This window comes from Ornithodoros turicata, chromosome 6 (assembly GCF_037126465.1).
Source record: "Ornithodoros turicata isolate Travis chromosome 6, ASM3712646v1, whole genome shotgun sequence".
Classification (NCBI taxonomy): domain Eukaryota; kingdom Metazoa; phylum Arthropoda; class Arachnida; order Ixodida; family Argasidae; genus Ornithodoros; species Ornithodoros turicata.
The window spans coordinates 33620635-33643477 of NC_088206.1; the positions used below are offsets into that span (position 1 = coordinate 33620635).

The following is a 22843-nucleotide window of genomic DNA, read 5'->3' on the forward strand; positions in this document are numbered from 1 at the left end:
GATAGCCAGATAACTGACTTTAAATAGGGCTATAACTATACTGTACATGGAGCACATTACAACAAAATTACACTAAGAACATAGAGCTTCGCTTGTCAATTGCAGACGCAGAACACAGAATACGCAACCATCGCAACTGGGCGATTCCACGCGAAATGATCCAGCGGACCTGCTCGGCCCCCACAAAACGATCCCAAATTTTTACGAAATTTTTTTAGCAGTCCCTAATAGTGCAAAACAACACACCACGAAACATTTCCTCCCAAATCTCAATGTGGCGGGTGCTACACACGAGCAAAGTTCGCAGCGCTGGCGAAAACCGTGCCTAGCGTGAACGGCAACTGCGGCTCATAGAAAGCACCTAGAACTGTGCGGTTTCTTTTGCGTATAGAGGAAACTATGCTCTACACAGCGTCCAAATCCTGGTTGTCGTGCTGCAATCGGTGCCGGTATACAAAGGCCGGAAGTTTAGCAATTTTCCTCCTACTTCGCGATTTTTTGGGGGAATTTCAAACCATTAAATTTTAATGAATATTTTTTCCTGCCAAGGCCCCAAGGAATACTTCTACAGGAAAAATCGCCAGACACGTAACTTTCATAGATATTGCAGGAAAAAAAAAAGAGGAAGTATGCGATTTTTCCAAAATTCGCTACAATCGAGCGCAAAACACGCAATGAAGAGGTCGGAAGAGACGCCTGAAACCAACGCAGTTTTATAGAACGAGCCTTCCTCTACAACATATTAAAAATCTCGAGGGTGTTTTTTCGTATACAGGAGAAAATATTTTGGCGGGTGCCGAATTTTCAGTTGCTCAGCTCATCATCGCCGCTCGTCCCTGCGCCAAACATATCTTTCGACGCTTCCAGATGTTCGGAACAAACACACGCACAGGACCAAGCGAATCGACGGGACAGTCCGAACTGCAAGGACGAGCCCAATACCGAGAATAGCAGGCTGAGTCATTACATGCCCACTTGTGCCCGCTTCTCAAAGGCCGGCAGGAAAAAGAATAGCCCCGCTGTAGTGGAGCTTAGCGCCCTTCCCCCTTTTTTCCTGGGAAAGGGAAGCTCAGATAGTATGCTGAAATAAGGGTCACACTTGGCGGATAAATACCCTCTGGACGTAAAGCCCGCGTCGTGGCAGCACCGGGCGGCAGAAAAAGTTGTCCCGAGCAAGCGCTGTACCTACACTCAGATATTTTCATTTATCTCAAGAACGGCTTACTTTACACGCGAGATAGTGGTACCAAAACATGCAGGACACATTTTAGAAGGAAATGGATTGAGCAAATGTCACCTAGGATTATTTCTTTTTCTGCTATTCGCTTCAGAAGTCCAAGGTCAATTTTTGGCTATTTTCCACACGTTCTACAACGTCTCAACAAAAAATCCAAGCGAAAATTGAAAATTTGATGAATCCATTTTCTCATAATTGTTAAAAGCTATCAAAAGAGACCGATATCGTGAAGATCGGACGGGTATTTGTCGAGAAAAACAGAAAAGTTTGCCCGATAGAAAATACATGGGGCCGTGACGGGTGGTATCCCCTCTTAACGTGATATCTCGTGACTGCAGAAATGGGAATACGCCCGACGGTACAAGAAACTACTAGGGGTCATTCTCCTGCATATGAGAATGCAAGAGATAAATGGTGACGTGGATATTCAGATGTTAGCGCACGCCAGCGGTGTATTAATCCAGCCGCAAGCCTGTGAGATGTCACTGCGTACCATGTGTCGCCTTTTCGCTCCGCTATGGTTGTCAGATGTTTTTAGTCGCTACAAAATTTATACTGCTTGAAAGGCAATAGAATGATGAATACATCATATTTTTTTTTAGAAAATTAAAAGTGGGGTTTTCGAGAAATCGATCCATCATACCGCCTTAGCTTTATCATTCACAATCTTTAACAGCATACCGTTAGAAAGGGCACTTAATGGGCTATCTTTCAGTGTAAAAATCACTTTGGTCTAATGTTCACTTCCCCGACAGGAAGGCGACAAAGTTCACGCAAAAACACCCTCTGCGGTGTTTTTGCGATTTTTTCTCATGCGAAAGGACGGTAGTAGGTGTCAGCGTATGCCACACAGTTACAGTCCAGTATGTAGAGAACTGGTAGAAAAAATGTTGTCCCCGTTACTTGTACGTAGGGTGTAAGGCTTGTCTCAAACTTCGGCCCGAGTGCTCCGTTGTGCGCTCTGATGAGGCACCGTCGTGCACGCCTCAATTTTGTTCTTGGCATTCGTTCCGATTTGAAGTTCGAGATTTGTGCCAATGTTCATCACAAAGATGTGGCTTTCACACAAAAAATATGTAGCAAAATCGAAGGACCTCGACGGACGGGCTTGCCTGAATTGAGATGAAATCACCCCCCTGTCGTCTGCGAAGGAATATCTTGTGACTCATCTGCAGGATATTCCCCAGGGTTAGAAGAGCATGAAAACACGACACATATAGCAGACGACACCATTGGTCCTGTCATCTGCTACAGAATATCTTGACTCAGATGCAGGATGTGCGTCATGTCTTTCAGGGAGTCCCAAGATATGCCGTAGCAAATGAAAGGACCAATGGTGTCGTCTGCTATGTGCACCATGCCTTTTCGCACTCTGCTAACCGTGGGGAATATCCTGCAGATCAGTCACAAGCACGCCCTACTATTTATAGAGACCACAATCGGGAAACCGAATGAGGAGCCCGTCCACACGATCGGCTAGGGGCGCTACTCATCGGCCCGCGAGATCTGCGTCACGATTGGACGATGGAAATTTCAATATTGAATGTGCAGAAGCGAACACACGATTATCGTAGCCGACGACAGCAACAGTTCCTATGAAAACGCAAAAAAAAAGTGAAAAAATTAAACATGATAATCAATTTTAGAAGCAAGCATCTCTCGTGGGACACCCATCGCTTGTACAAAAATACTAAGGTACGCTAAAGTATAGAGTACTGTAGAAATTGCGGAAGCGATAACCGGGCCGATGAGTAGCGCCACCGCTTGCTTCTAAATGCGGCGCTGGGAAGGGGTCTGTATGACATGGTCGCTATAATATAGTAGGTCGTGATCACAAGATATTCCATAGCAGACGACATGACCAATGGTGTCGTCTGCTATACTTATGCTCGCCAACTCCCAATATCTCGGCACGTGTGTGACGTCCAACTCAAATTGTTGTAACTCGGCAATCCATTGAGCGATGCTCCCTTTGGGCTCAGAATGGCTGAGGATGAAACGTTAGCGTGTGCTTGACAGTGAAGTGTTTGAACATCCTCGCTTCAAGGTAATTCCAGAAGTACCTGAGTACAATCAAAACAGCTAGTGCTTCCTTCTCTGTCGTGTAGTAGTTTACTTCGCTCTTTTTGAAAGTGTATGAGTGATAGTATCATGTTACATTCAACCATCTTGCCTCTGCCTCTGAGTGGTGTCTTTGGTATAGAACTGCTCCTGTTCCAAAATGCGAAGCATCAGTGGTTAGTTAGAAAGGCGAGGCAGAATCGAGGAGCGTACGAACGAAATCTGACGAAATCACCTGTGTGAGATACATATACATATGAGGGGGGACCCAAAAGAATCTGGAATTGTCCTCGTGAGGGCGGATCCCTTGCAATACAGGCTTCCACCACTAGGTGAGAGTTTTACGAACTGTTTTGCATCAGTGCACCAGATGGCGTTGTTGTGCAACGCTGTGTTCGGCTTCAGTGAATTCTATTTTTAGACCCCTTCAATGCGTTTGCCTATTTCGCGATGGCTGATTTGCATGAACAACATGCGGCAGTGAAATTTTGTTTCCTGTTGGGCAAAAACGCATCAGAAACGGCAGTTATGCGACAGATGGCTTACAAGGAGGCTGCTTTGAGCAAAACAAGTGTACGAATTGATTTCTCGATTTAAACGAAGCGAAATGTCGATTGACGATCAACCTCGTTCCAGACGGACTTCGACCAGGCGCACTGAAGTAAATGCGACAGAATTCATCAAGCCCTCTTGCAAGACCGCAGTCGGACCATTGATGAGCTTGTGGAGTTGGCAGGGTTGTTGTAGAGCTCATGTCAGCGAATTTTATCGAACGATTTGCAAGTGAAACGAGCTGCAGCGAAATTTGGCCTCGACTGCTCACGTCCGAACAGAGAGAGCTGAACATGGCTGCGTGCCGTGCGTTGAAAGACCAGTTGGAGACGGACCCCGACTTTCTTTCTAAAATCATAACAGGAGACGAATCTTGGTGCTACCGTTACAAACCCGACACGAAACAGCATTCTAGTCAATGAAAAACAGCCAGTTCACCACGACCCAGGAAAGCACGACCAGTGAAGTCGCACGTCAGGACAATGGTGATCTGTTTCTTTGATGTGAAGGGCTTCTGCACTCGGAATTTATTCCGCCGGGTCAAATGGTCAACCAAAGCTCTTATTTGGGAGTTTTAAGAACGTTGCGCCAAGATCTACGGAACAAACGTCCCCAGCTGTGGCATTCAGGTGACTGGTTCACCATGACAACGCACCTGCCCACACCGCGCTGAGTGTTCAGCAGTTTTTGACCAAAAATGGAATGACCCCTGTGCACCACCCTGCCTACTCATCTGATCTCGCCCCCTGTGACTTTTTACTGTTCCTCTGGATGAAGAAAGTCTTCAAAGGGAAATGTTTTGCCGATGTCGAAGAAGTTAAACAGAAAACGGCACAAGCACTAAAAAGCATCAACGTCGACGAGTTCCAAAACTGTTTTGAGCAGTGGAAAAAACGTCTGGACAGGTGCATTGCATCAAAGGGAGATTACTTTGAAGGTGTTTGAAGTTAGAGCATGCAACAATGAAAACACAATTTTTTAGCAAATAATTCCGGTTTCTTTTGGGTCCCCCCTCGTACATCTTCGCACTCCTTAGTCCACAGAAAGGGGACGTCCTTTTACAGCGTTAGCTGTAAGGTGGAGGTATAAATGGGGTGTGAGAGAGAGTCACGTGCCTCACAGAGGACACCTCAGGCTCACGTTGGGAGAAGCCGGCGCTAAAGTGCTTCTGCTCGCGCCTCGCAGAGTGCGCCACGGTCTTACGTTGTAATGTCGGTTGCGTCTGCGGGGAGACAGAGCAGCTGTGGCTATGATCAGCGTACGGATGTGAACAGATGGAGAGAGGACAGCAGGGTGGAGTGGGGGACAGGGGGGTTAGTATGCGTCATGGGGCGACTGGAAAAGAACGTCACATTAATTGTGCTACATGCAACATGTTCCCTGTAATCAGGCAGTTTGTTGTATCCCATTCAAGTAGAGTCTGTTATCTTTAAAATAAATAAATAGATAAGGGATGCATGTGTGAACGTCTGCACCAACATTTTTGCGACAGAAACAAAATGAAAGTTGCAAGAGCACTGATGCGAGCAAGCTGGCTTGGATCAACGGTATACGTGATGTGGAAAGAAGACAGGACGCTACACAGACAACCGCTTTGTGGGCTGCACATTGCGAGTTGACGTACACACTTCCGTCTACAGTCTACACCCTGTGTGTGCCCCATAGGGTCACAAGAGTCACGTTCTTTACCGTGCAAATGCAGCTGTGCAACTTACCAGCGTTGGAAGTTTTTGAGTCTGGAATCGTTTTGCAAAATGTGGGGAGACATCGCACCCTGGGCTGTATTGTCCAGCCACCTGTAACTCCTGTTCCTTTACACACAATTTTTATGATGACAAAAAAAAAACACCTTGACTGAGCAAATTTTGGAATTGCATTCATAAAAACAATGATCATAAAGCTGAAATGAAAACAAACAGAACACATTTTAGAGCTGTGCGAATATTCAAAATTTCGAATATGATATATAAAATCAATATTTTATGAATAGCGAAGTGAAGTATCGCCATCGCCATTCTGCAAGTGGGATTCATCTCATTACGTCCAAGAGTTAGGTCAAGCCCACCTCACTTCACTGCCATTGTTCTTTTGGTGTATGGCTCCATTTGGCAGGTCGGCTTCACCTTATTACAATTGAGTCTTAGGTGAAGCCCACTTTACACTGTTCACAATATTCTGTCACTAAATTCTACAACTTCTGTGAGCAAATGGTCAACATGTGTACTCTGTGCACTGCATGTTGCAGTAAATGTACTCTCTACTCAGTTTGCTCTTTTTGCAAAATCTTTGATGAAGGTCCAGAAATGTCCAGCCAGCCCCAGTAACACTCACGGTGAGTGAACATCTGCGGGCTTTGACAGTAGCGTTATATGGGCTACCGGTTCTTGCTTTGTTGTCTTTGTTCGACCGTTGAAGACGCAACCCAGGAACGACACCTGTTCGTGGAAGAAAGCTTTTTTCTTCAGGTTAATTCGCAGATCGGCTCTACTGAGCGAGATTAGGACATTTGAGAGGTGATTCATGTGTTCGTCAAGTGATCTAAAATAGACTATAATGTCGTCGATGTAGACATTGCAGTACTTTCCAAGCAGGAGTGTTTTTCCAGTCGCAGACGGTTGTATTTAAAGGGTGCGTTAACTAGGTGCCCCACTTTTGGCGCGCTCGAATCGGGAGTATAAAACACACGGCCACTAAGCAGCGAAAAGCAACTTTGGAGCGCTACACTGCTCGCTCGCTGATGCCGCTTCCTGTTGTCTGTTCGTACAGTGCACAGACAGAAGACGTTGGCTTAATTTGAACCTATAGCAATGTTGGAAGAGACAATGGCAGTTGTGAAGACCTTTCCTTGTAACAGCAAATGAAATGGAAAAGATGGGAATTTGTAACAGACACCGTAGGAGCTATTTACTGTGAATATGACTGCATGGCATGAAGGTGCCTGCAGTAAAGAACTGCATTTGCTGGGCTGCCAGCATCTTGTATCGAAACCTGGTATGAAGGGAAGGCGGGCAGGGTAGAGCCCTGCACCATCCGCGGACGGAAGCGGATATCCGCAAGATACTTGCGGATTCGGATGAAAATTTAGCACTTTCTGCGGTGTGCGGATCAGATGCTGATGTGAAGGCAGCGGATCGGTAGCGGATATACAGCGTGCTGTAATTTTTCAACCAGTAATTTATTTGTATTGCGTGCCGACAGCGAGCGCATGCATGCTCGGGTTCACCTTTGACCATGCACGGCCAAGACGGGAGAGGAGGCATTCTGGAGTCTCGAACCACGCGAGCACCAGTGAGGTAGCGTTCCACGCGTTCCAGAAGTCTCTCCACATCGCGTTTGATGAAAGGTTTACCTTTGCTTGTCGTCGTGAGTCCTTCTGTGACAGCATGGAGGCATCCGAAATTGTGCCAACATGCTTCCGGCGGTCTTAACGCGTCCTTCGAAAAGTGCGGATTTTGCGGATCAGTAGCGGATGTGGCATTTTGCTCAGAGGATTGGATGCTGATGTAAACGGTTGTGTATGCTGCGGATGCGGATCGGATGTGGACAACGTGTGCGCTGATGCGGGTCGGATGTGGATGCCAAAAATCTTATCCGCGCAGGGCTCTAGGGCAGGGTTCTTGAGACTAGCATGGTGGTGCAGATGGGGCCGTGCAGTCTCCAGCAGTGTGTGACAATGGCGAAGTAATCAGCGAGGTGGGCGAACCATGGTGCTAAGCGGCTGGCCGTTGCGATGCAGTGTGTTGAGTTAGTCGCAGTGAATTGGCATGATTGCCTAGCGATTCTTCAGAAGAACGATGCACCGAACCTTCAGTGATGGCTTCGAATACGATCTTGGGGAAATTTGGAACGGTACTGGGCCGAATTACGCTGAAAAGGGTGTTCGTAGTTCGGGTCATCAAATTTAGAGGAGATGGGGTTCCTCTACATGAGTCCTGACCGGTGGTGAGGGAATGTCCCAGCGGGCAGATGTTCGTAGCCTCACACTAGGACGGTGCCGGTAGAACTGGCTGGCAGGCTGTGACATCTCCCTGAGCCACATGCTAAAGTTTTGGCTGCTGTATGCCAATGTCGACAACACAGCACCGCCCCTCACTCTCCTCTATATACATACAGTCCAAGAGCACCGCCCGCACTGTCCTACGACCTACCACAAGCCATGTGCCCAGCAGCCCTCATCTATGTGTCTTCCTCATTCACCACTTCTTGCGTTTGTGGGAGAGGGATGTAGTTGCCCATAGGCGATGATGACGTGCCACTATTGTCACTTGCTAGCACACAGGCTGCAGGATGCTGTGTTCCATGGACCAAGTCCTAGGGTGACGGCACAGGACAAGAAGATTCCAAGCATTCCGAGCGTTGTGAGCTGGAGCATTGTCCTGATGGAGAATCCGCGAGTTGTTCTTCCACAACTCGGGCCTCTTTTTTCTCACTCTTTCTCTCAGCTTTGTCAGGATCTCTATATAATAGTGTTGATTCACTGTCTGACCCTGTGGTACCCATTCAGCCATGACCACGCCATTGATATCGAAAAAAACCTTCACCTTCGACTTGCTCATTCTTGCCTTCTTCATTCTTGGTGACGTGGGAGTCTTCCAGTGCATGGATTGTCTCTTTGTTTCTGGATCGTACTGAAAAATTCATGTCTCATAACCTGTGATGGTGTTTTCCAGCAGTTGAGGCTCTGCTGTGATTCGTTCCATGAAGTCTGCGCACACGGTTTTCCGGGCATCTTTCTGATCCTGATTGAGGTTTCTGGGGACGAGTTTGGCGCAGACCTTGCGCATGTTCAACTGTTCGTGTAAAATTTGTCGTACAGTACCATTTCTACTATCATCCGAATGCTCAGGTGGCAATTGTTGCAAACAATTGCATTAATTTTCTCAACGTTTTCTTCTGTTGTTGCTGTGACGGGCCGACCCGATCTTTCATCATCTTCAACGTTTTCCAGTCCTTCGGCAAACTGTTTATGCCACTCAAACACTCGCGTACGTGACATCACGTTATCACCGTACACCTCTTGCAACAGCTTCAAGCACTCGCTCTGAGATTTCTTCAGTTTCGCTGGAAATTTCAGGTTTATCTGCTGCTCCACTTTGGCACTCGCCATGATTCCGGCAACACAACATTATACCCCTCTCTGCAGCGGACTCCAGCAGATAGACAACGAGCGACAACAAAATGCGGTTTGTTGGGGCTAGTCGTGGAAGATTCAAGGTCACTAAACTGCGCGTGCGTTTCCTGCTCCGTGAGGTACACTTCCTACCAGATGCGGAATCCCGTTATTTAATAGCCACACCTCGTATGTGCCTCCTGAGTATTCGCGTGCTGTTTCTACTTCACATGGTAACAATGTTAACTTTTCTTAAAATTAGTACTTTTGGTTACATGTGGCAAAGAAGATAAGCAACTAGTGTGCACACTTGTGTGAAAAAGCACTCTTGTTGCCCATCAGTTATTGTGGCTCCAACGTATAAGAGGAGTAGTAAGAAAGTAGCTGTAAACAATGAGAATTAACCCCGGCAAGCTACAAACGTGGACGACACAAGCACAGAAATCTGACAGGAATCTTGTTGCCCGCACCAGGTCTCGAATAACACCATCACTTACGTGAAAAGGGGTGCTTTTCAATGAAATACAGTCACCGACCGTTAATTTGAATTTGTAGGAGCCACAAAATTTGTCTCAATTATCGAGAAGTCTCAATTAGTAGCCAATGACGAAAATCAGCTTCCAACAAGACTTTATTAGAGACATTCAAACTGGATTGAAAACAAAAAACGTCAATGCGCGTCTGCTTAGCAGCACGCACACAGGAAAAAACGTCACATCGCATTTTTGCTAAGGTCGCGATGTTGGAATACACAGTTCCGAGCGTGTCAATGGCCGTGGTTGACGGAGGATCCCGGATGTCCGCGCCACTGCTGCTGTCGTCGTCATTTGATTTGTCCGCGGCCAAATTAAAAACTTGGGCAGCGATCTCATCATCTGTCAATTCAATTCAATTAAGTTTATTTGACACCCAAAATTCGCCCAAAGGTTCGATGCACCGGTCAACATTGGCGTAAGCATCAAATGTTACGCCAGCTGGAATCACCATTCCCGTGGCGTGGATGTTATCAGCCAATGTCAGGCTGTCCATTGAACTGTTGTCGTCGTTGTCACTTGTCCCAGTGCTCCCACTACCAGCGCAAAACCCAGCACGACAAAAACTGTTAGCGATTGCCGAGTGGAGCCTCCGACAATGAACGACCTTCGTCATCTATACAGAAAATGTTTGTACTGGTTCCGTCATCGTCACTGGACGTAGATCCCGACATTTTATCATTTTCGCTTCTCGCGTTGCAGGTCACATGAGACACAACCGCACAATTTGCACGTGCACGCACTTCGCCTCCCCGGACGCGGCGCGCCGTGAGCGGTGGGTGGGCTGACAGTTAAACTCGGAAGTCCGATCTCACCATTTTGGAGTTTGAAACGCAGATTTGTGCAAAAAAGTAGATGAGGTCAGGCCAAAATCCGTACGAATGATCGAGCACTGACTCCCCAAAACGGTCCGAATTATTGGAAGTGAAAATGCATTGGCTCTGTGGGGACTTTGATGAAGCCAAATTTTTTGTCCAAATTATTAGGGTCCGAATTAAAGGTTGGCAACTGTAGACATTATCCTGTCGCATGCAGACCAGCATTTCTGCATCTAATTGTGTTCTCAAAGTAGTTTACCCTTTGTGTTAATCTGTGCAAGAGGCTCAAGCATTTCTTGCATAGTCTTGCCCTACTTGGGATATTGTTGCATAGGACTCATACTAAGGTAGTGATTCTGCATGGTATTTCAGGAAGTAGCAGCCAATGACCAAGGTTCCCTGCTCAGTGGCTATCTGCATCAGTGGTGGAAGGGTGCTTGGAAACGACGCTGGTTTGTGGTGAAGGATCACGTACTTTATGTGTACCGTGCTAGTGAAGATATCTGCGCTTTGCGGACTGTGCCTCTCCTGGGTTATCAAGTTCAACCAGTACACAAGGCAAGGCCACCTTTTTCGCTGCGCTAGATGTTTCCCATTTTATTGGTACATGCAGCAGCATTTAAAAATGCTCTACTCACTATGGGCACATTGCATGGGCAAGTGTACTCGTGCCTGTGCATGTGCATGTGCTCATTACATACCTGTACCCCTTGAAGGGATGGTCACCTTCATGCCCATCCATTCCAAAACTGCTACGGCAGCATTTCATTCCTCGCTGATCACTAACAATGATAACATGTGACTCCCACAAATCCCGCGTGAATTACTGGCATACTGTTTCGGTGCAATCTGACGAGATACACTACAGGAGCAGATGTCGGATGTTGAGAGTATGGCAGAAGTCTCTCTCTAGAAATGAGAAAAATGTCAGAAACTCACCAATAGAGGAATGTCCTTGGTGACCCTGGGCTGCTTGGGCGGTAAGTGTCTGCAAGGTGCCTAGCAAGTGAAGTAGACAAACTCGGAAAGAATCCCAATTATCTGCGTGCTGCCCTCTAGTTAACTTTTCAAGTGCACATCACCATGTTTTTGTGCATTTTGCAGAGGTTATGCTGGTTGATAAAACTTTTTATGGAATTTCTTAGCACTTTTCAGGAGAGAAAATTGGCCAAATAGGCTGTCGAATGATGTCGAACATTGAAATTGAAATTGTTGTTTTATTGGTGCCCAAGAATTCCTGCCCATGTCCTCTGCTTCACACACACATTTTGAAGGTGACGGTTCATTTAAAGGGGCTATGAACTCTACCACATTAGCCTGCCGACTGTGTCGGCACCAAACGGCGACTTTCACTTGTTGGCTGTGGCACCTTTTGTATAAGTGAATCCGATAGATCCTTATCTAACCAGTGCGATCACTGTTACCTCAGCTTGGTTCCGCGTTCACTCGGTCCGCCACTGTTTCTCAATGTGAGCACGCATTTCTTGTTATCTTCATATTTTAGGCTTTATCGCAGAAAGCATGTGCAGAAAGAAAGAAAAGTGCCTCCGGGCTTTGTGGACGAAATGCCTACGCTGTGCGCTGTCGTTGTTGTCAACCCTCACCCCCACGCACGCACACACTTACAAAGTTGCAAAAGGCTGGTGCTGTACTCCATAAGAAAATATTATCATTAGAAATGTGCACTCAGTTATGCATCAAAGATCTTCTAAATATGCACCCCGCTGAGAGAACTGAAACTTCAAAGTCCTTCAAACGAGCTGCCAGCTGCTACATCAGTCCTTTCTTACACAGTATCTCCCTGGATCTCCAGATACCACAGACTAGTCAAGGGCAAACTTTACTCGTGAGCTAGTGCTGCCTTCTTCGCTCCTCGCTTAATAGCTTGAATTAATTCCAGCTTCACCTTTATGCTCAAAACGCGGTGCTTCACCAGTTGCCTCAGCATGGTGTAGCTTGCATGCGGTTCCTTTGGCCCGTGCGATGATCAGAGACATTGTGGGCTGAGAACAGTGAGGCACTTGCATATTACAGTACAGTCCTGTTAGCATTCCCCCTTTTCTTGTTTGTGGAGGTCGTGCCTTCATAGGCTGGGCTATAAGAGGAATTTTCCGGGCAGACCAAATGCACTACCCCATGGCTCCACAGAATGGCCACGTGACTTTCTTTGTGACTGAATTCACTGATTGTTGTCTCAGGGAGGACAAGAATGATGCCTGAATGTGAAATGACTACACATTATCTGACACGTACGCGAAAAGCCACTGCGGTCTAAACGGACATAAGATACATTAAGCTTTATGGTAATTCGCTCCGGGATCCAATTCAAAGTATACTGTTAAACAGGAACTATGGCTTAAGCGGGTGCAGTTTAACGAGGTTCTACTGTATCATTTTCTCAGACTTTGTAAAACAGTCTTTTTCTCCTTTCTCAGCTTGCCCCAGTCTGCTGGCATCTGTAGCAAATTTCAAGCTTTATTTATTGCTTCACACCATCACGGGCACAACGACAAACTTATCGTTGAGAACGCATCATATTCGATAGTCTCGCTCTCTTGACCCAGTTTGCGTAAAGCTGCAATAGGAATGAGTAGGAGAGAGAGAAAATGAACTGAGTGATGCGGCACCCATTCCGAGGCGACGTGCGGGTGCACCTGAAACAAAAGCTACGATGTTACCACTGGATAAAGATCTTTACGAAGCGCTTCGTTACTTCTCACTACTTTGTCGGTATGTTCGCGGAAAAAGGGGCTTCTCGTCAAGGGCGCACAAGCAACTCATGTACTCTCCCACGGTTTGAATGAGCCTGACGGAACTGGGAGACGATTGGGTAAACGTAAAGTAATGCTCTGGGGATACTACAGGCTCACGCAGTGCGGTCATTGATTACTACAGTAAACCCTCGTTATATCGAAATCGACGGGACCGCAAAAAAATTCGATATAAGCGGTATTTCGATAAAAGCGGAGACACTTCAAAAACAGTAAATCCAAACCCAGGAAAACGTGAAAATTCGATGTCACCGCGATAATATTTTATTGACGTGCAAAAAACGCAGTCACCTGGGTTTGGCGCGTAGCCCCACTGCGGGCGAGGAGATGTTCTTCGAGTTTCCGCAGGCACATCATCAGTTCATTATCACCGCCACTGCATTCTACCTTGTTGCGAATCAGACGCAAAATATTCCGTGTTTCCGCCGCCGTAGGTATTTTACGGAGTTCTTTGACTCGTCGTCCGAAGTTCCATCGTCGACGTCCCGACGACTGATGATAATATCCACAATTTCGGCGTCCGTCACAGGACTGACAACAGGAACGTTTGCGTCCGCCCGCGCCAAGGTATCAAAATCATCTTGCACTTCTTGTCGTACAAGATCGTGTACTCTTCTGTACAGGCTCTCAGATTCCTCATCGTCTTGAAATTCAACTTCTTCAACTGACTGAGCCGCAATACGTGCACGACAAAAACCTTTTTAAACACTTCCGCGGAGCCATCGTGCGTAAAAGACCAACGCGTCGCAAATGAACCACGCAAAACAAAACCATCCACGGGAGAATGGTGAGTCATCTCACGTGCTAGGGCCACATGACCGGTCCCTCTCTCTCCCTTTTCTCCCACCCATGTCAACGAACCGTCCTCGCGCGTCCTACTTTCCCACTCTTCGCTGTACGGAAGGAAAAGAGGTTGCATGAGTGATTGTGTTTGGAGAAAATAAAGAAAAGAAGGGTAAGGCGGCTTTCGGGAATGTTCTGCGTGGTAACCAGCAGCCGATGGCAGGCGCGCCCTTCGAAATATGCGGAGTTCGCTGCCCTCGCGCTTCGGATAATCCGGTTGAATATACATGTAAATGCACGGGGACTTCGCCGTACTTCGAATAAAGCGACTTCGATATAACGAGGGTTTACTGTACGTCAGCGGGAGACCTGTAGCAAAGAAGAGGTTGAAGGTCGCGTGCTCGTGGATGGGGTGCGCAAGGCTACAGTCTTGTGGACCATGCCTGACCAAAAAAATCGCTGCGCGTCTCTCAGGTAAAAATAAAAGATTGTCTCACTTGGGGTCTATAGTAGAGACATGACGCCACCTTTTCAAAAATAATCAAGGAAATCGAAGATGGCATTTTTGAGAAAATTGAGATGCAACATTGGCAATTTTCGCCTACCATGTGCGATTATCGAGCTAATAACACAGAAAGCACTAGACTCAGAAAAATGAACTTTATACAGCACGAAAGTTCTTTCAACGTCCTATCGAATGGCACTAAGCTTGATGTCCTCAGACGTTCGGTCATGAAGCAAATACAGTGAACCCTCGTTATTATGACCCCCGTTAATCTGACATTCAGGCTTTATGACCGAATTCCTGGGGAACGGTTTCTTCGCCATGTAAAATCTCCCCGTTATTATGACATTCCGCTTATCGGACTATGACCGAGATTTTTGGGCACAGCTGGTGTCAAACACATGTATTATCCTCCCGTTATTATGACAGCGTCAGGGGCCCCTTAGAGCGGCTGCTTAAGTTGTTCATGAACAAAGTTGCACAGTTAAAGTGGGGCGCAAAGGATTAGGGTGACTCCAGGCGTTGTTGACCTCGAGATTACTCATACCTCTTCTCGGATTGCTAAAGTAAGAAAAACCATAAAAGACAGTGACCGCCCGTCACTACGAAAGAGGCCAGTGAAGCACTGAAGGTTGCTTTATTGTTTTTTGAGCAACACAATGACATTCATAATGTTCGCGTGATTGATAGTACTCTTGTCCAGTTATAAAAGCTGATCACTGCAAGCTACACCAAGCAGTCATTGTTGACAGACTTTTTTGTTAAATAAATTGTTGTGCAGCATCATGCGTGCGTTTTGTTCGGCCGTGCATACTCTCTGGTCCCGACCGGACCGCTTTCTCGTTATTATGACAATTCGCTTTATGACCAAAATCTGCGGGAACGGAGGTGGTCATATTAAGGAGTGTTCACTGTAGGTAACAAAGTTTGGCCTTTTTGAACGTTTACGCCAAGTTTGGCATTTTTTAACAGAAAATCTGTGGCCCTCAGAATTGTGTGGGTGGCTGTCGACAGTGTCTATGGTGCAGCCTACAATCACAAAAAACCTCCAGTTCCTAGGCAAAAAATCAGCGGTGCTAGATCCCGTCAAAATCGGTCCAGAAGAAAGCGCGCTCAAACAGCCTCAGACTTTCCTCCTCTCCCACGCGGAAACTACTCCACGCACGAGCGTCGCACGTGGCGCCATTTGCGCCGTTTGAGCTGTCATCTAACATGTATTTTTTCTGGGCGAATTAAAAAATACGACTTTCACACGTTGTTCGATTTGAAATGAAACCACCCAGTAGATAATGCTCGGGTTCTTAAAGTTACTTATTTGAAAACGTATCTGGGTTACAGCTACATAGGTGAAAATAACTAATACATTGAACCCTCATTAGTATGACCCCCATTAATCTGACATGCTCACTGAGCGATCTCAATAAGCAAGAGCACGAAAATGTCATACTTCTTGCAAGCCACACAACTCCCCTCTCTAATATCTGCGACCTCTTGATATTCTCACTCTTGCTTCCAAGACACTACAATTTTTAAACAAAAGAAAACAAAAACATATGCCCACGCTGCCACACGGAAATGTAATGCAACTAGATAATTTTGATTGTACAATATCAATGTAAAAAAATAAGGCTATTTTGCATGGGTAGGGTTATTTCAAACAACAAATTTACTCCAGAATCCACTTTGGGACCCAATGTTGCAGCAAACAGTCACAGAACTGACCAATGCTTTGTGACTGCAGAAACTTGGAGAAATAAATTAATAGAAAAACGAAAGCGATGCCACAGTAAAGACGCATGTGGTGTGCGCGATTCAAAGGTCTGTGAAAAAGACACAAAGGATATCAGAAGTTGTTACAGCCAAATACAGAAATTAGTGCACGAATTTGTGTGCCTGGAGAATGCACATAACGAAAAAAAATTGTACATACAGTTGAACCCGACTATATCGAACCCGGTTATATCAAATTATCGCCTATATCGAACATCCGAAACATCCCCTTGAAAATAGCATGTAAATGTATAGGCGTGCTGTACGTCTATATCGAACAGCCGGCACCGCTGTCATCGGCTATATCACACTACTGCTGGAATCCTATGACGCGCCCTTAGTAACTTCCGCACATTTTTCGCGATTGAAAAGGACAAAGCGCGGCTTGGAGATTAGGGATGAAGCCATCCACACGAAAAGGAGTTGGAAATGAGGGCAGGCTGCCAACAGGAGAAGTTAGTGACCCCACGGAGCTTTGTTTCGCACGCTCCGAAGTGAGAAATCACGGGGTCATGCTACATGCTACCTTCCCCGAGCACGCGACCTCCAATGGAATCGTCCATGTCGGCCGTGCGCAGCGCGTGGCCGAGACGTGCGCAGTGGCGACTGGCGTCGGAGCATTCCTTTGGTATGCGCCACCATTTGAAAGTTGGCACGAATGAGGCAGCCATGGACGCTAAGAAAAGGAAGAACCTGGACTTCGCGACCAAGCTCGACATCATCCGACGTGTTGAGAATGGAGAAAAGAAGTCTTCGGTAGCAGAAGCATTCGGCATCCCACGTCAATGACGTCAAGCGTGAACCAGTAGCGAACTGCTTTCGCAAAGCGGGTTTCGTAGCAGTTGCAGATGAGGCGTGTGCGGATGCCTTAGACGACGATGACGACTTCGAGTACGCTCTGGATGACGAGCTTCGAAAGGTCGCAGAGTTCCCAGAAGCCGTTCCCACTGATCTGACGGCACATGATTTTGTAAGCGCCGACGACAATGTGCACGTTGTGGCAGAGATGACGGATGCGGACATCATAGCGGACGTTGCTGGTGACGACGTCGATCCAAGCGGCGATGAAGGCTCACTGGGAGGTCTTAACGGCGACGATGTCATGCCCACAGCCACCGAGATCGCTTTGGCTTTCGCTACCATTCGTCGCTGCTGCGGGGCAATAGAAGGAGCTGGACTTTCTCATTTAGGAGGCCTCGAGAAGATCGAAAATAGTGTAATGGACTTCATGGCTCGCAACAAGAGACAAGCCCAACTCACGGAGTTCTTCCGTCCCAAATAAATGTTGTTAACTGTCCTGTTGCCCGCTTTGTTTGTGCAGTTTCTGCTCTCGTTCATGCAAATCGGTAAGCTCCTGTTTCATACTATCCCAATTAAATGGTAATTAATATGGCACACGCGAATGTCAGTTAAAATGCGAACGCTTTATATATCGAACTATCGATATATCGAATTATTTGCCGATCCCCTTCGAGTTCGATATATGCGGGTTCGACTGTATATATATATATATAAATGAAATAAACAAATGCGGTTGACCACGAAAAATAAAGGTATTCAATAAGGATCAGAAGTGGAGACGGTGCTTCTACAGGACAAGGAATAAAAGGGGAACTTTATTAAAAACTAAGAGGGGGTATTCGACGTTTCGACAGCAGCGCTGTCTTCAACAGGAATGGGATATTATGGTGACGCAAGACAATTCCAAAGAATGAGAGGGGAATATGTACAAGGGGAGGGGGCAGCACACATGCTTTGTCAAACAAAGGTAAAAAGGTACAATGAATCACAGGCAGTCATGTTCCTCGCCGGAGGGAAATGATTTCCTGGGGTGACCAACCAGGGAGTCTGAAAGAGATACAAAAGAGTGTATGTATTCTGAGAGAATTAGGATTATATGATTATATATATATATAAGTACTAACAAAATCAGAGGCAGACAACGAAGATGTAGGAAGTAGGAAAAGGGGGAGTTATTTATTTACTAGTGGAAAGTTAAGGGGGAAGTCAACATTGCAGCGGAAGCTCCGCCTTCTTCAGGACTGTAGAATGACAAATGACACTTGGAGTATTATACAAGGGGTGTTCAAGTCAAACCGGGACTTTTCAATTTTCGCAAAAGTAAAATGAACTTACAGGCGAGAAATTAGTTTTATTTTTCAACATAATCTCCAGCTGCACTAATGCACTTGTGCCAGCGTTTCACGAGGGCTTGGACGCCAGCAGCGTAGAAATCCTTACCAGCGCGTAGGAGCCATGATCAGACCGCATTCTTGACCTCGTCGTCGCAGCTGAAGTGGCGGCCCCCAAAAAACGCTTTAATGGCCAGAAGAGATGGAAATCGCTGGGGTTCAGGTGTGGACTGTAAGGGGGATGTGACAGCAACTCCCAGCCAAGTTTCTGTAAGGTACGTGTCGTGAGATGCGTGGTATGCGGGCGTGCATTGTCCTGTAGGAGGAGGACAGTCCTTGGTGATGAGGCCCGGTCGCTATTGCTTCAGTGCCTTATGCACATCCCTAAGGACCTGGCAGTAATATGCACTATTGCCACTTGGCAGAAAATCAACATGAACAAAGCCAGCCTTGTCCCAGAAAACCGTGCCCATGATCTTACCCGCAGACGGGGTGCTTCGGAACTTGTTGGGAGCTGGCGAGCCCGGATGCTTCCATTGTTGTAGTGCACATTCAGACTCAGGAGTGAAACGGTGCCCCCACGTTTCATCGCACCTGATGATTCGATCAAGGAACGGCTGTCCTTCAGTGTCTAAATGGTACCTTAGCTCTTGGGAGATTTCCAGTCTTCTCTGTCGGTCAAATACGGAGAGTTGCCTCGGGACCCTGGCGGCAGTCAGCAGGTCAAGTACGAGGAAATGGTTGAGTCATGTCTGGTGGAGAGGTCATTGTCTGGGAGGTGGGATGGAATCCAAGGGCTGTGAACTGTCATTCTGCAAACAAAAGGGTAACAAGTAGCAGTACACTATCTAACCAGATAAGTTTCTTATGGTTGACAGTACACCAGGGTCCTCGTTTATGATAGATTGGAATTTGTTAGGGGTGTGCGAATCCGAATATTTTAAGTCGAATCGAATATCGAATCAAATGAGGGAAAAAAATTCCGGATACCGAATCGAATATTCGTGCAAAATTTAAAATATGTGACTTTCGCACTAAAAGTTTTCATTTTGTAGCCCATGGCTTTAGTGTAATTTTTCTGGCATTAACTGTCACAAGAGAGACATGCAATTATTCTGTTTAAAGCCCCTACTCTTAAATTTTACATGAGAGTGCTTCCTGCTTTTCAGGTGAGCTCATTTCAAAATTTTATGTCCGGCACTAGCATGTTATACGGATGAGGCTGTAATTGTTTCAGACAACCACAGGCCATTTCTGAAACAAACAAATTGGCATCCTGCCTCAGCTTTGCCATGAACACCCTTTAGTTTCTTTGCACTCGCCCTAGGAAGTTGCACTACTGAAACTTTAGACGTAAAGGACATCTTTAAGACACGCTTCTTGTTTGTGGGCTGTAGTCATTATTCAAAAGTCCTAACTTTTTAAGGGCAACCTCACAGACATCAAATCAAAGTCCCTCGTCGGCACTGCTAAACTGCACGTGGGAGGGGCGCCACCCCTTTCACAGACGATGTCTACAAAACTAACTTTGGATAACATTATCTTAAACTAAACACTGTCCCGCCCGTGTTGGTCGTGCAGCAAGAGCAATTTCGTAAAGCAGGCTTCACTTCATGCACGGAAGCATCAGGTGAAGCCCACTTTCGGGTTGTGTCGTTCATATTCGTGGAATAGTCGAATATTCGAAAAATCGAATATTGGATATTCGATTCGCAAATGGAATAGTTCGAGCGTTTGATATTCGATTCGAATTCGAGAATTCAAATATTCGCACACCCCTTGAATTTGTAGATAAGGTAAGATTCGCGCTGTTCTCGGCACTGGTCGGAACTGAAGTTTGTTTGAAGAAGGAAAATTTAAACATCGTTAATTGAATGCCCTGGCTGGCTAAAATGGTGTGAAACTGGAAGACTCTGGAAGAAACTGGAAGGTTTTTTCGTCACGTCCGATCGGTGATGGTTAAATATGATTCTGAATGCGGTTTTTGTCCGGCCCACGTACTGTGCTTGGCATGTGTTACATAGCAGGAGATAGATAATGTTGGACGAATTACAGTCTAGGTTTGCTCTAATTGTCACTCTGAAGTGAGAACTAGTACTTTTGGCTATGGTGGTATTTTGCATTGATTTGCATATTTGACATCTACGGCCTTCACATGGGTGACAACCCGTTGGTGAATCATTTGGTTCGTTGATTTGAGAATGAAATAAGCAATCTTGCAGATTGTGTGCACGCCTGTATGTGACACGAGGTGGCTGCGGAAAAATTTCCTTAGTGCGCTCGGATTGCTGAAGTATGCTATAGTGTCGATTCAGAATAGCCTTAATGTTTGGGATATTTCCAGCAAATGTTACGATCAGATTGATAGTGTCCTCTTTTGTGCAATTTTTTCGCGTACCAAATAGGGACTGGCGCTCTATTTTTTGGGCCCTGTTGAGACCGTGTTTCACAAGGTTCAGTGGAAAATGGCGGTCAACAAATGTTTGTTGCGACTCGTTTAGATTCCTGTCAAGATCGTCATCGTTCGAGCGGATTTTCTTGTACCGAAGGGATTGGCTGTAACGGATGGCAAGCTTTGTATGCCGTGGGTGACAGCTATGAAAGGACAAATACTGTTGGGAGTCACTGAGCTTCCGGAATGGGTCGGTGCTTAGAACTCCATCGTGTAGTCTTACCTGAACATCTAGGAAGTTAACAGTTTCAGTTGACTACATGTGGGTGAACTTAATAGTGGGATGAAATTGACTGAGAATATTTATGAATTCTACGAGGTTCCTTTCTGAATGTGGCCAGATCATAAATATATGATCCAGGTAGCGCTTGCAAAATGCCGGCTTTCTCTCACGTCCTTCCAGAAATTTTTCTTCCAAGGTTCCCATGAATATATTTGCATAAGTTGCCGCCATTTTAGTGCCCATAGCCGTGCCGCTGATTTGGAGGTAGTGCTGACCATCAAATTTCAAGTTATTGTTTTTTAGGATTAGGTCTAATAGCTTGGACAGGGCAAGTGGGTTGATAGGACTGTTTCCAGCGTATCTAGAAAAAGCTGTCTCAGCTGCAATAATGCCGTCTTCCTGGGGAATATTAGTGTAGAGGGACAAGACATCTAATTTAACTAGCAAACTTGATGCGGGGAGCTGGCACTGATTTAGTATTTGAAGGAAATGGTTAGTGTCCTTGATGTAAGACGGTAGTTGTGGGGGTATGTCTTTGAGGACGTGATCTACAAAGCTGGATACCTTTTCAGTGGCTGTACCATTGCAAGACACAATTGGCCGGCCAGGGTTTCCTTCTTTATGAATGTTTGGCACCATGTAGAACCTGCCCAGTTTGTAATTTCGGGGAAGAAGGTATTCGTACAGCGTCGTGTCGATCTCTTTCTTACCTTTTAGGGCTTTTAGTTATTTCGTGATGCTCACAACAATTCGTTCCGTGGGGTTGACCCCACTGTGACGGCGTCACCTGGGGAGGCTGCACTGCGAGACATTGACATTGTGTGTCAATGTCAACCACATCACTGTGGAACATTGACGTCTTGCCGAGACGCACTATTAGTGCCGACCCAAGAGCTTGTCACTTCTCTGCGCCGGGCTGACGAGCTCCAAGTAGAGCGAAACAGCTGTCCTCGGCTGGGAGTGCACGATCAAATTGTGAACATATGCTCAACATGCAGCCACAGAGCTTTGGCTATTTTTCGTTTGTGTCTATATATATATGTCGAGGGAAGTACAAAAAATCAAAAGGCCATGAAGTTTTACAGTAGTGGAAGGAAAAAGATGTGGACAACAGATTTTAGGGAAGTTAGGAACATTAGTATATTTAATGGGCAGAAATTAAAAGTTAAATGAAAAAGGGTTGAAGTTTCAACAGTGGCACTGTCTTCGTCAGGACAAAAGGTTTCGTCCTGACGAAGACAGTGCCACTGTCGAAACGTCGACCCTTTTTCATTTAACTTTTCAAAAGAGCGAAAGCTTCACCTCAGATACATTACAGCCAGATGTGATGGCAACTGCAGCTCTGAAATTTGGAAACCTAGACATTTGGGGTATATTTTCATCTATTCACAAATTATTTAAGCAATAAACATCCCAAAGTAGCGTTTCAGTATATGTGTATAAATATTTTATATTTATTTATTTCTGTTTCTGTATTTAAATACAAGATATGGATATAATGTGCTTATAGTATTTAAACTGCATTGTGTTTAAATAGTGAAGTGGTAGCGTGATTGCATACTGATCTCAAGGTTGTGGATTCAAACCAGGCCAAGGGCACCAGCAACTTGGCGGCAGGGTACAAGTTGATTAGACAGGCCGTTTTTTGTGTGGGAAGACGTTTAGCGCACGTTAAAGAACCCTCACATGGGCAAAATTAATCCAGAGTCAGAGCTATAGTTTTTGAAATCACAGGGGGTTAGCTCTAGTTGCAATAGAAGTCAGCAGTGGAAACCTGAAGTGCGAGAAATGAACAACACGCTTTGTTTTGTTTGTCACCCTTCCTGTCTATCCTATGATCTTCAACAGGAGTCCTCAGTCATGTTTGCGAATGAATTACTATTGCACAGTCTCCGT

The 22843-nt window shown here is 45.9% G+C and overlaps 1 protein-coding gene across 3 annotated transcripts in view; it reads left to right on the forward strand.

The window, feature by feature from the left end:
- Positions 1-22843, forward strand: part of LOC135396527 (FYVE, RhoGEF and PH domain-containing protein 6-like) — a 164516-nt gene that overhangs the window by 139199 nt on the left and 2474 nt on the right. For all 3 annotated transcript variants that reach the window (XM_064627553.1, XM_064627554.1, XM_064627555.1), the window contains one exon: positions 10684-10869. In XM_064627553.1, coding sequence (XP_064483623.1) covers positions 10684-10869 — 186 coding nt within the window. The remainder of the gene's footprint in view (positions 1-10683; positions 10870-22843) is intronic.